Source organism: Pongo abelii, chromosome 14 (assembly GCF_028885655.2).
Source record: "Pongo abelii isolate AG06213 chromosome 14, NHGRI_mPonAbe1-v2.0_pri, whole genome shotgun sequence".
NCBI classification, from domain to species: domain Eukaryota; kingdom Metazoa; phylum Chordata; class Mammalia; order Primates; family Hominidae; genus Pongo; species Pongo abelii.
The window spans coordinates 51231683-51245911 of NC_071999.2; the positions used below are offsets into that span (position 1 = coordinate 51231683).

The window sequence follows — 14229 nt, forward strand, 5'->3', positions numbered from 1 at the left end:
TCTTGGCTCACCACAACCTCTGCCTCCTAGGTTCGAGTGATTCTCCTGCTTCAGCCTCCCAAGTAGCTAGGATTACAGGCATGTGCCACCATGCCTGGCTAATTTTTTGTATTTTTAGTAGAGATGGGGTTTCACCATATTGGCCAGGCTGGTCTAGAACTCCTGACCTTGTGGTCTGCCCACCTCGGCCTACCAAAGTGCTGGGATTACAGGCGTGAGCCCCTGCACCTGGCCCTGACCTACTCTTAACTTCAGTTTCCATCTGAAAGTTTAGAAAACTTACACTTGTCTTCAATGATGTTACAAAAATTAGGTAAGAAAATCTTGTAAATTGGCTGGGCATGGTGGCTCACGCCTGTAATCCCAGCACTTTGGGAGGCCGGGGTGGGCGAATCACGAGGTCAGGAGATCGAGACCATCCTGGCCAACATGGTGAAACCCCATCTCTACTAAAAATACAAAAATTAGCCGGGCATGGTGGCATGTGCCTGTAATCCCAGCTACTCAGGAGGCTGAAGCAGGAGAATCGCTTGAACCGGGAGTCGCAGGTTGCAGTGAGCCAAGATCACGCCACTGCACTCCAGCCTGGCGACAGAGCAAGACTCTGTCTCAAAAAAAAAAAAAAAAAAAACTTGTAAATTATTTTTTAAATCCTTTCAATTGTTTTCACAGATTTGTCTGTTTTCCTTGACCTAAATTTCTACAATAAAATAAAATATGCAATATTTTTGAAATTATGTAACGATTGTTTCAATGTAGGGCAAATTAGAAGTTAATAAAGAAAAAAAATTCTATTTGAGTAAAGCACACATTTACTGAGGCCTGCATTTTTGTTCCTAAGGTTTTGCTCTGAGCAGCTTAGGGCATACTGTGTGAGGCAGCATGGAGGCAGGAAAGCTCAGCTTCCGCGGGAGAAAGAACAGGGGCCTCCTATTAGTGGCCAGTGGATCAACACTCCCACGTTATGTTTAGAACTTTATTACTATGAAAAGCTCTCTGATTTGTCTTTTCAACTCTCTTATAAAATGAAGATAATAAATCACTTCAAAAATCCAAGTTTTTTTTTTTTTTTTTCTGTTCCCAAAGCTTTTGTAGAAAAGATAAAAGATTAAAAAGGGAGAAAAAGGGAGGTGGGGTGAAGTAAAGTAAAGGACAGAGACATGTTTTAGACTCATGCCCTGAGGTTATGCAGAAACAACTGTCACAAAGGTTAAAACAAAAAGTCTTTATCTTTTTCTCAGTGGATAGCAGGAGAAAAATGACATAGGAAATAGCTACTTCATCTGAGGGAGTCAAATCTTTGCCTTACTTGTTTGACTCAATTTGCTTTAATTGGCAGGTAGGTTCTTTGGGAAAGAGAAACTATTTGGAACAAAAAGAACCTAACAGCCTACTTGAAAGCCCTGTCTTAAGAGCAGATCTGAAATTGTACACATTTATTTCCCCATATTGTTATTTATTAAAGAAGGGGATTAAATTACCTTGCCTCCACATATCTGATGAAAAGGGATAGCTACATTTAATTTCATACCAAATTGGATAAATTGTTTAACCTCTTATAGCTTTCATTTTTTTAATCTGTAAAAAACAATCCTACACTGGTATGTTAAAAGATCATTCTAAACTACCATATAGTAGGCTTTTAATAAATATTTATATCAGTGTGGTGGTCATCACTGTTAATACATGAAATTATTATTGCTAGTCTAATCTTGCAAGCTAACAGTAGGGCTCTAGTTTAGGCAGCTCATTGGCCAATAATTTGCTAATAAATAAAGCAATGAAATAAATGTTAAAAGTTTTACATATCCCAAAAAATGTGATAGATTTGGTACCGGTGGGACATAGAGTATCAGACCAAACAGGCTGTTTGAACAGATTTTCTCTGTAAAAATCATATATAGATGACATAAATTTCAACTCTAGAACCTATTCAGCTTCCTCAGTGCTGCCTACACCTGTTACATCTCACAATCAGCAGGAATATGTCATCCATAGTGAAAGCCTGGAACCAAACTAGGTTGCCAGAGCCAAAGTAATACTGGAAGATAGAATGACTCCAGAAACTGCCTGAGGCAAGAAAATGATATGATATTGAATTGAAAGATAGAGCAAATGGTATTAACATTTTCTTTACAGAGATGATAAGAAGTCAGAGATGAACACTGAATTGAATAGGCATTTCTTTTGTTTTCCTAGTCAATCTCATTAACTTCTCAGAGCAAATTATTTTAAATTAACTGTGGTCACCATTCCTTTCATTCAGTTATGATTTACTCAGCACTTACGATGTACTAGACACTATGTAAGGCATTGGATATATAGAAATATGAAATTGAATCCGTGCCCTCTAGAAGCTCATAATTTTAGGAGGCAGACATTTATTGCACAATGTGATGGGTACTATGAGAGAGTAAGCAGAGAAGAACAGAAGAGGCATCTCACCCAGTCTGAAGGATTTGGGAAGAGTTTGTTGGAAGAGATGACATCTGAGCCAAGACAAAAAATGAAAAGACAATGATCAGAGTCAAGCTTGGGGAAATTTTACGTGTTATTTAGAGATATGTGATAACTGGTTAATTCAGGGAATTTTAGCAAATAAATGCTGGACCACAGAGGAATATGGGGGACTGTGAGAGGCAAGCTGGACAAGTAGCATGGGACCAGATCATGAGGACCTTTATACGCCAAGTTAAGATAGTAAGAAGTTAGCGAAAAATTCTGCTCATGATGCCTTAGTTAAAAATCATACAAATAACTTCTCACCTTTTATTTACATGGAAAACAAGAAAGTCTTTGAGAACAGCACATACAGAGAAGGGGGTGTTTACTAGGGATTACGATGACTTCAATTCCAGTCTTCAAGAAGCAATTCCCACTTCCAACCCCTAGGAGTCAGGGCTTCTGACGGCACAACTATGTTTTTACAGAGTGTTTGTATTCTTTGGTTCTCACCTTTAAGTACTTGTCTTGATGGAAAGAAAGATCAAAGGTATTTTACTAGAAAAGTCTTAATGTGATTGTAGTGGGTTGAATAGCATCCCTCAGAAATTCATGTCCATATAGAACCTCAGAATGTGACCTTATTTGGAGATAGGGTCTTTGCAGATGCAGTTAGTTAATATAAGGTCATACTTATACTAACTTGGATAAGAGTGAGCCCCAAATTCAATGGCTATTGTCCCTATAAGAAAGGCATGTGAAGACAAAGGCAGAGGTTGGAGTTATGCTGCCACAAGCCATGGAATGCCAAAGATGGCAGGCAACCACTGGGAGCTGGGGGAGAAGCAAGGGACAGTTTCTCCCTCAGAGCCTCTGAAGGGAACCAGCCCTGCTAACACCTTCATTTTGGACTTCTGGCCCCCTGAACTGTGAGAAAATACATTTCTGTTACTTTAAGCCACCCAGATTATGGTAATTTGTTAGGAAACTAATGCAACAACAACAAAAAAGTATCTTAGTGATAATGAAAATTTTTCTAAATAGGACTTTGTCCACTCCAAAAATCTCAAACTGGTCTTAATGGATAGATGAGTAATTCTTAGGAATTTTCATAGTAATTACACGATCTATAATGAAAAGAAGTCTATATAAATTTCAAGATCTTAGAAATCTGGTTTCTATACTCCTGCCTACTTAGTCAAGTACTTATTTATTCCCAGTGATGATACATAATCATTTCTACAATTAATTTTCTCTTTCTATTTAAGGTTATTTTCCTTGTCTTATCTTGAAGAACTTGATGTTTCCTATAATGAACTTACTTTTATTCCAAATGAAATTCAGAAACTCAGGTATTTTGGAAGTACATAGAAAGTTATATGCCCCTTAATTATATATTTAATAATGATTGTGATAAAGAAAATTGAGTCCTTTCGTTTATTTAATAGCCATAAAATGTAATCTGTGAAGTACAAAGTTTACCAAACATGTAATTTGAATGATTGGTGTACAGTATTTTTAAGACATAACATTTCCAGAAATTATTTAAAGAACAGTACAGATGACTACTTAACAGAATGATAAGCTACTTATGTCCATTTTTCTGTGTGTGTACCTGTGGCTCTTATTATGTTTCATTTATTTTTTGTGAGGAAATACATTTACGCAAAATGCTAATAATACAAAATATAATTTTAATGCAAAGCTTCAATTCTTTCTAACATTAATAAAAGTCTGAAGTTTATCTGTGTCCTTCTAGGTCAGTATTATACTGTTTTGATTGTGACTTCAGAATAATTTTTAATAACTAGTAGGGAGATTATTTTTCAATAATAGTCTCTTAACTATTCTCTTTAAAACATAATCTTTGGGATCATTTTGTATAATTTCTAGCACATCCAGCAACACACATAATCACAAAGTTAGAATTTTAATTGCAATTGCATAGAGTTTACTCATAAATTTGGGAGAATTTATATTTTTGATAAATTTTTCTACTCTAAAACATTTTTTTCATTTTTTCAGATCTTGTTTTATGTTCTTCTTAAGAATTTATGACTCACTTCATATTTTTCTTAATAACCTTTTCTAAGTGTTTTATAATTGTGATTGTTACTATGAATGTAATGTAATATTTCTCTTATTTCCACTTGTTTCTAATTATTGTCAGTACAGAATAGAGAAAAGCTATGTATTTCTTTACATTAACTTAAAACTAATGTGTGTAACCAAGTTCTCCTGTTAGTTCTGATTTAGTTTTACTACATTTTATTTTGTTTCCTAGGAACATAATCTTCCATTTAGCAGAATGAGATAATTTTATCTTTGCTTTTAAAATATTTAAATCAATTATTTAATTTCCTATGTGACAATCTCTATATTTCAGTAGGAGAATTCAGTCTGTTCATATTTATTATGACCAACATATTTAATTTTTTGCTTTTCATTTTACTTTGTACTTATTATTTATTTACTTTCCCCTTTTCCTACCTATCTTTTAAGGATGCTGTTTGTTCTCTTTTTAAATTTTTGAATTTATTTTATTTTTAATTTTTAGAGACAGGATCTCACTCTTGTCGCCCAGGCTGGAGTGCAGTGGCATGATCACAGCTCACTATGGCCTTGAACTCCTGGACTCACAATTCTTCTGCCTCAGCCTCCTGAATAGCTGGGACTGTAGGTGTACACCACCATGCCTCGCTAATTTTTTTGTATTTTGTAGAGATGGGGGTCTCACTATGTTGCCCAAGCTGGTCTCAAACTCCTAGCCTCAAGTGATCCTACCACCTCTTTTTTTCTATCTTATTAATTTTGGCATTCTATTGTACTACCCTAATCTGTTATTGGTTATCTTTCCTTTTCCCAAACTCATAATCAAACACATTTTCTTTAATATTTTATAAAGGCAAAATAAAAACTACTTCCCCCCACCATGATGGTCTGTCTCCCCACTGCTGCCCTCCACTGTTCATTGAGACCTTTAGAACACTGTTATTTTCCTGCTTTCTTTCCAAACTCATCTTCCCTTTATCCAACTCTAGGCTTTGCTGAAATAGTTTAGAAACTTTTGTTTGAGATTCTCATTAGTATTTTCCTTTGCATCATGTCTCTTTTTATTAAAGAATGTTTATTTAGCACTTAAATCTTACAAGCATTTTAGTTCATTCTCCTTTTATATTTATCTGTATGTATTTCAAGACTCATTGTTTACAGCTGTTTCGCTCCTTTCCTCTCACCTGGAACCTGGCCGTGTCTCTTTTGATTCATTGGCTGTTTAGCGTTTTTCCTTAAGTATTTCCCTCAGATGGAATACATAGGTAATTTTTTCTCTGAATCTTTAACCCTGACAAATAAATGATGTCCTGAGTGAGTGGACAAGCTTTCATTCAACGTGTTTCACAGTAGCCTCCATCATCGTGTCCTCCTCTAGTTTCCAGGGTGCTGAGGAGGCACCTGATGCCAGTTTGATTCTTTTTTCTTCCTAAGCGACTTTTCTTCTTAACTGGAAAGACTAAGATTCTCCCATAATCTTTGACCTTTCAGAATCTTATTAGATTATGCTTACAAGTTGTCTTTTTCTTAAGCTGTCTTTCCCAGAATTCAGTGAATTATTTGAATCAGCCAGCTCAAACTTCTCTTTTCTGGTTAAGAAAATATGTTTAAATAGTTCCTGTCCTTCTCCATCTGTTTCATATTTTCTTCCTCAAATGCCTATTGTTTACATTTTAGGTCTCCTAGATCTGTCTTCCATGGTACCTAGATTTTTCCTCATGGTTTTTATTTATTTATTTATTTATTTATTTATTTTGTTTTGAATTATTTCTGCTACTTTGTCTTTGCCTCTAATTTGGATCCCCTTGAAGATCATGTTCTTTCATTCATCCACTTAACTTTTTAGTTTTACAAATCATGCATTTTGGTTCCAGAACATCTCTGTGTGTCTGTGTGTGCTGTATTTGAATCTTGTTTCCCCACCCCCCTCCCCAACTTTGTATCCATCCCTCCACGGAAGATGCTTGTCCCGGGACCTTTGCTTTGTGTGTTCTATGTGTTTTTCTCTTCTGGCAACTCTTTCTTCCATGCAAGTCCAATGGCAGTCACAAAACACCACTCAGAATGCTAAGAAAGTGAGTGGTGGACCAGGAGGAAGCTTCTCTGCACCTCAGGGTGCTCAGCTGCCAAGGCAGTCTCAACACAGAGCTATTCTAACTTTAAGGATGGCTTAGCAGCCAGGTGCAGTGCCTCACACCTGTAATTCTAGCACTTTGGGAGGCCGAGGCGGGTGGATTGCCTGAGGTCAGGCATTCAAGACCAGCCTGGCCAACATGGCGAAACCCCGTCTCTACTAAAAATACGAAAATTAGCCAGGCGTGGTGGTGGCGGACACCTGTAATCCCAGCTACTTGTGAGGCTGAGGCAGGAGAATCACTTGAACCCAGAGGGCAGAGCTTGCAGTGAGCCGAGATCAGGCCACTTCACTCCAGCCTGGGCAACAGAGTGAGACTCCATCTCAAAAAAAAAATGTTTAGCCTGCCTAGCTCTCTTAGAACTCATTGAGGGTAAGGAGGCAGCTAAACAGGTGTGTCCTCCGAGGTAAACCAACTCAGGCAGGGAGAGCCTCACCATGGCTATTCAGGTGAGCCGTGGTGAACCTTCACTAGCATTTGCCTAGAGTGTGCCACACTCATTCTGATTGTCCACATAGAATTTGTATTTCTCAGCTTGGGCTACTATAACAAAACACCATAGGCTGGGCAGTTACAAAAAACAGAAATTTATTTCCCACAGGCTGGGAAGTCCAGTATCAAGGCCCCAGCAGATATGGTGTCTGGTGAGGGCCCACTTCCTCATAGACAGCCATCTTCTCACTCTAACCTCACATGGCAGAAGGGGTGAGGGTTCTCTCAAGTCTCTTTTATAAGGGCACTAATCTCATGCATGAGGGCTCCCGCCCTGACCTAGTCACCTCCTAAAGGCCCCACCTCCAAATACCATCAACTTAAGGTGAAGATTTCAATATTTGAATTTTGGGGGGACAGAAACATTCAGACCAGAGCAGGGCTCTCTGCTGCCAGCCCCTAGGCTTGTGATTTGTGCAGAAGAAAAAGGTGGCCATGCCAGCTCTCTCGTTCAGGACTGAGGCAGAGCCTGGGGTCTTGCCAACCTTCTTCAGACCATGAGAGGTGAATTAGTCAAACTCTGGCTGAGGGATAAAGAGAGCTGAGGTGCCATCTTCCTAGCCTCATTGTTTTAAATACCCTTGTTGATCACATTTTAATGTTATCAGCAGTAGTCATAAATAAGTTACACTGCATAGATATGAGATGTGAAACTAGACTGTAAATGAGAATCTAGAGGCCCTCAGCAGTTTGTTTCCTAAAGTTCATATATCAGCCTTTTCACCTCTAATACATTTGATAAGTTGGACCAGCCTTTGATTTGATTTTTATGTGTCTCTCATGAACAGACTCTTTTCTGTCTGCTTCTAGGACTAATTAGAAAGGAGATACATGACTGTACAAAAATACCATTGAGGCAAGTGAAAATAAGAAAATCAGTAATGTTGGTTCTCTTTGAATAAATAATAAGGGTTATTAAAAGTAATTGTCACAGAAAAAACCCAGAGGACCCAGTTAATGAAAAGTCAAAGCACAAAATAGCACATAATATGTTCTGATAGCATAAATTTCACTATTTTGATTGGGCTTGAATATGTGTTGATGTTTGTCTATGAAAATATATTCTGTGTATCACACTATACTATATTTTATGTAATATGACATTGATTAGTCTTGTGTTTGTGGATATCTTTTTCCATAGTGATGACATATTGCAAAAATTCAAACTATATACTTAAACCGTGCTATTCACTCAAATGCACTTATTTGCATAATACTATATTGGTTCAATTGCTTTATAAATTAATTATCTTGATTCTAAAGAAATACTTAAATTCATACTTGTATTTTATTTGTACTAGTTTGATGCCAATTTTCATGAACAATTGAGGCAGAATTTTACTTTAATATTATGAATTGTATGATACCTTTTAAAGTGTGGTTTCCTTTATTTACAGATCACTTGAAAAACTGACTGTTGATGGGAATGAACTGAATTTTTTCCCACATGGAATTTTGAAGCTTAACCTGACAAAAATTCAGTTTGAGAATAATTTCACTCATCCTTGTTTTTGGAGAGATAATTCTTTGAATAATCCACAACAACTTACTCAAATTATTTCTTTGTTCATTGTCCAAAATAAACTACATAAATTTTATAAGATCCCTGTAGAAGTTCAGAAGTTACTAAAATGGTGAGCAAATGCTGAAGCCCTTTTAACTAAAATATACCTTTAAGCATTTAAAATGTTCTTCATTACAGGCTTAGATGACAGTGTCACTAACACGCACACATACTCCATGACACACACAAAACCATACACACAATTTTTCAAATCGCTCCGTCCAGTTCTTCAGGTAAAATAATGTAGTCTGAATCCGGCCCCATTGTGTGATATTCTCAAGTTGTTACTTAAATCCAGTGTGAAATGTGAGTTGTCTCTATGGCTGTTGCATAAATCTTGTCTATAAATTTCTAAGTTCATAGAAGTGGATTCTTCCAAAAAAATTATTTGGCTCCAGACACACTATTCTGGGAGGTGTTTCACTCCATTGTGACGTCATGGAGACCAGGAATAGAGCCGGCATGCACGGAATAACCTCCCTCAGAGTATCAATGACCAGTGTTGGAATCATTGCCTAATCTCAAGACCAGGGTACTTAAACTCCCACATCCTTACAGTCCACTTAGGCTTGTCGCTTACTTTCTTCAGATGGTAGAAGACCATTTTTATTGAATTATTGACCATCAGTGCTTAGGTTATTAAGCTAACAAATATTTGCTATATGCCTAAGTAAAATGGCTTCCCAGGAATATATAAATTATAAACATTGACTCAATAAAAGGCAGAAAACCTAAACAGCCTAGTAACTATTGGAGAAATTGAACAGTGGTTAAAAATCTACCAATGAAAAAGGAACCAGGCCTAGAAGTTTTTGATTTTAACGTATTAAGATGTCAATATTCATGATTGCACATGAGAAAGTAAGAAAAATCACAAAGGCAGTAATTTTTTTGAAGAATTATAACCTAACTAGTGTGTGGTAAACAGATATGGGATCATGAGATTTGGATTCACCACAAGGTACTTGGGAAGCTGAACTTCAGATTCCTGAATTAAATGTGGACCCCAAAAGAGGCTAAATGGTCCCAGAGCAGCGAACTAACTCTCCCAGCAGAAAAAGTTTTTGAGAGAAACATCCTTGATTTAGACTCTAAAGGTTCCAGAAAATTACATTCAAATGAATATTAGCTCATAGCTTAAAGAAATTTTCAAATATATGAGGAAACAAGCCACCAGGAAAAAAGCAAAACAATCAAACAGATACTAATTTCCAAGGACCTAGGATATTAGTATTGCAACTGTGACCAGGAAAATATGAGAAAGAAATGTTAAGTAAAATGAAATTCTAGAAACTAAAAATATAATAGTTAACATTAACTCAATGCATGAGTTAAACAGCAGATTATACATACCTGAAGAGAGATCTGAAGAAATTATAGTAAATATGTAGACAAGAGGTAAAGAGACTGGAGAAAAAAGGACAAGATTTAACATACACGTGGAGACTCAGAAAGTGAGAACAGAGAGAATGGCGGGAGTCATTATTGAATGAGATAATGGCTACAGATTCTTAGAAGTAATAAAAGCTGTGAATTCGCAGACATCATTGGGAGCTCTATAAAAGCTAAGTAAAATACCTTGTGGTAAAACTGAAGAATCCCAAAGACAAAGATAAGAACCTAAAATCAGCCAGGAAAAAAAAATCACTTAACAAAAAACAAATCAACTGCCAGCAACAGTGGACCAGTGACTGAAAAAAAATATTATTTTGCCCAGCAAAGCTTTCAAGAACAAGAGAAAACATGGTATTTTCAGATAAACCAAAACAGAATTTACTCACAATAAGTTTTCTCCAAAGGAAGTTGCAAAGGATGTACATCAAAAAAAGAAAAATGATTCCAGAAGCAAGTTCTGAGAGGCAAGAAGGAATGGTGAGAAAAGCAGTTGGAAAATATGTAGGTAAACAAACATGATCTCTATGAAATACTAATAACAATGTCTATGATATGGGGTTTAAAAAATATAACGAAAACCAGACATCAAACAGTTAGAAATATAATTTTTAAAAGGTACTTTTTTATGATAGGAAGAAACAAACCTAATGTAGGAATATATTAAGTGAAAAATGTGCAAAACATTTATGGAAAAAAGCTAAAGCTTTATAAAATAGTAAAGAAGGCTGAAATAAATGGAAGAGTTATAGATATTTAGGGATAATAAGACTCAGTACTAAAAACATGTTATCCCTAAATAGAGCTATAAATTCAATGCGATTCTGGTGAAGATGCCAGTAGAATTTTCTCAGAAACTTAATAAGCTGATTCTAAAATGTATATGGAAAAGGAGAGGATCCAAAATAGCCAAAATAAACCTGAAAAAAAAAGCCTAACATAAAAGGCTTGCCCACCAGACATCAAGACTTACTACAAAATTAGAGAAGGTAATAAAGGTTGGTATTAAGTGCAAGGAAAGGCAAATCAATCAATGGAAGAGAAAACATAATCCAGTTAATTTGTTCTCACGCATGTGGGAAAACTTGACATTTTGACAGAATAGCACTGTGGATCAGTAGTGAAAGAATAGACTTTGGAATAAATGATGCTGAGACATTTAGTCATCCACAAGGAAAAAAACAATAAAATCAGATGCCTGCTATATATACGTCACCATCAGACACACACAAAAAAATTTCCACTTTGATTAAAGATTTAAATATGAAAAGCAAAACTTTAAAGCTTTTACAAGGAAGTGTAGAAAGCTCTCTGTATGACTTCATGGTAGGCAGACATAACTGCAATGCAAAAAATATAAAACAGTAAAGCAAAGTTTTATAAATTTGACAAAAGTGTAATATTTACATAAATATAAGATACTATCAATGAAATTAAAAGACAAGCCATTAACTGGAAGAAGATATTGCAGTGCTTAAAATAGTTGAATAATATAAATATATTATATATATTATATATATAGTAGTCGCTATAGATATATATACTATACGTCTATATATCTACTATATAGATATAGTAGACACTATATATATATATATATATATATATATATATATATATATATATATATAGTAGTTGTCCCTTATCCTTGGGAGATGCATTCCAAGACCTCCAGTGGATGCCCAAAACCATGGGTAGCACCGAACCTTATATACATTGTGTTTTTCTATACATGCATATCTATGATAAAGTTTAATTTATAGGGGTGGTGGCGCCTGAGGTCACCGTGGCTACCAAGCGCCACACCGCAGAGCCGGTGGTGCCTTTGTTCGTGGACCAGTACTGCACTCGCTGGTACAAAGCAGATGTGAAAGGAAGATCTTGTGAGGACCACTGTACACCACAGCACTCTAACCAAATAGGTGTCATCTCATTGGCAGAATCTCATCCAGTTCTTCAAAGCGGAAAAACAATTAAAAGCATTCCCTGTCAGATCAGTACCAACTGTAGCAGACTTCAGAACAAGGGCTCGGGGAAATGTAAGCGGGGGGCGCAGTTTCTAACAGAACTTGCACCTCTCTGTAAGATTTACTGCTCAGATGGCAAAGAATATACTGTATCTAGTTGTGTTAGAGGATGTTCGATGAAAGTGAATGAAAAACATTCTCCATAAGCCATCTATTCTTCAAGACAAGCCGTCCACTGAAGGCTACATTGCAGTTGTTACCCAAATTTGAAGAAAGTAAAAACATAGCGGAAGGGTTACTGACACAAAAACAGTATGAAGAAGTCATGGTGAAATGCATTAATGCCACAACAGCGATGTCATGAGGACTGACATGGAGCAAAAAGCAAAGTGAGATTCTTGTTACCTGGCCTAAACCATCAGTGCACGAAAGGAGAAGAACCAGTATATGTGAAGCATGCTTCACAGCCATAGGCCGAGGAGGCCTGGTGCTTCATTTACCTTCGTTTCCCCTCTCTGGCTTGCATAATGAGCCTTGGTTCCCATTTGTCTTCAGCCTGCCAGATCTGGCCTACCCATGTACTCACCCTGTTCTCTTGCATCTCTCTAACAACTGGCATGCAAGGATTGTTTTTCTGATTAAAAACAAACAAACAAAGCTCTTCAAAGAAAATTTAGAAAATATAGAAAAGTTTTAAGTAGCTAAGTAAAAATAATTTACTCATTATCCCATAATCCAGAAGTAAATACATTTGACCCTTGAACAACATGGGTTTAAACTGTTAGAGGGTACCATAAACGAATCAAAAATATATCATTAACCAAACACAAAACCCACTTATAGAGCAGGCTGACTTTTCATATACTCAGTTTCCAAAGGGCCGACTGAAGGACTTGACTTATGTGTGGATTTGGGTATATGTGGAAGGTCCTGGAACCAATCCCCCATGTAAACCAAGGGATAACTGTACTACATTTTAACCTACTTCTGTTTGAACATTATGGTATGGTTATTGCTTTTGCCTCATTGTCCTATTAGTTTGAAGTTTAAAAAAACCTAACCCGCCTTTCTTACCCAATCTGCTATAATGTGACTACCAAAAAGTCTAGTCCCAGCCCATCTGCCTCAACTCCTCCCTTTTAGGTTGTAGGGAAGAGGCTGGAGTGCAGATTATATCTTCTGCCCTCCTTATGCCAACAAGATGGCCTTCCCCTCTGAAACAAAGTAAAACTGCAACACTGTGACTGCTTAAATGAGGGATATGTGAAAAGGCTATGAAAAATACAAAAGCTTTCCTAGGAAATGTATTCTAATGCAGTGGGAAGCTAATTCTTGACATATGCATATTGTAGTCACTCAGTCTCACATACTTTAGTTACCAGCAAATAAGTTACTGAGAATATGTCATTCAAAGGTGTAGAAGCCTTTGAAAGGAACAAATGCTTTCACATCATTTAAACTAAAAAAAAAAAAAAAACCTCCAACAACTGTGAATTTATAGTTTAAGATCAGTTTACACTGAATTTCAAATAAAAGGACTATAAAACTTGTCATTTTTCTGTAAGGGCTGTAACACATAAATACATTTCAATATCCCTGTTTTTAAATAAAATACACATTTATACAGAAAAAAAGTTTATAAATTAGGCACAGTAAGAGATAATTAATAATAACTAACAATAACTAGTAACTAATAAAATAATAATTAATAATAAAATAAGATAATTATAACAGTATGCCAGTATCACTAGTGCTGCACTTTGGGGCAATATTAAGTAAAATAAGGGTTACCTAAACAAGTACTGCAATACCACAACAGTTGATTTGATAACTCAGAGGGCAACAATGGGTAGCGTCTACAATGTGGATACATTGGACAAAGAGATAATTCCTGTCCCAGGTGGGCAGTTTAAAACTTACAAATTGCTTATTTACAGAATTTTTCATTTATTATTTTTGGACCACAGTTGATAACTGAAACTGTGGAAAGCAACACCTTCAATAAGAGGACACTACTGTATATCTTCCATAAATCAATAAGAAAAGATATAAACCATAGACAAGTAGATAAGTGATAGGAATATGAAATTCATGGATGATGATATACAGATAGGTGATAAACATGAAGAATGTGAAATATCACTAGTAATCAAGAAACTGCAATGTAAAATAGCAACAATCTTTT

The 14229-nt window shown here is 36.1% G+C and overlaps 1 protein-coding gene and 1 pseudogene across 6 annotated transcripts in view; both read left to right on the top strand.

Annotated features, from left to right (window-relative positions):
• Window positions 1-14229, top strand: part of LRRC63 (leucine rich repeat containing 63) — a 71141-nt gene that overhangs the window by 51561 nt on the left and 5351 nt on the right. For all 6 annotated transcript variants that reach the window (XM_063714899.1, XM_054529007.2, XM_054529009.2 and 3 more), the window contains 2 exons: window positions 3711-3794; window positions 8519-8755. In XM_063714899.1, the coding sequence (XP_063570969.1) occupies window positions 3711-3794; window positions 8519-8755 (321 nt within the window). The remainder of the gene's footprint in view (window positions 1-3710; window positions 3795-8518; window positions 8756-14229) is intronic.
• On the top strand, window positions 10498-12408 carry LOC112128609 (protein Abitram-like; annotated as a pseudogene).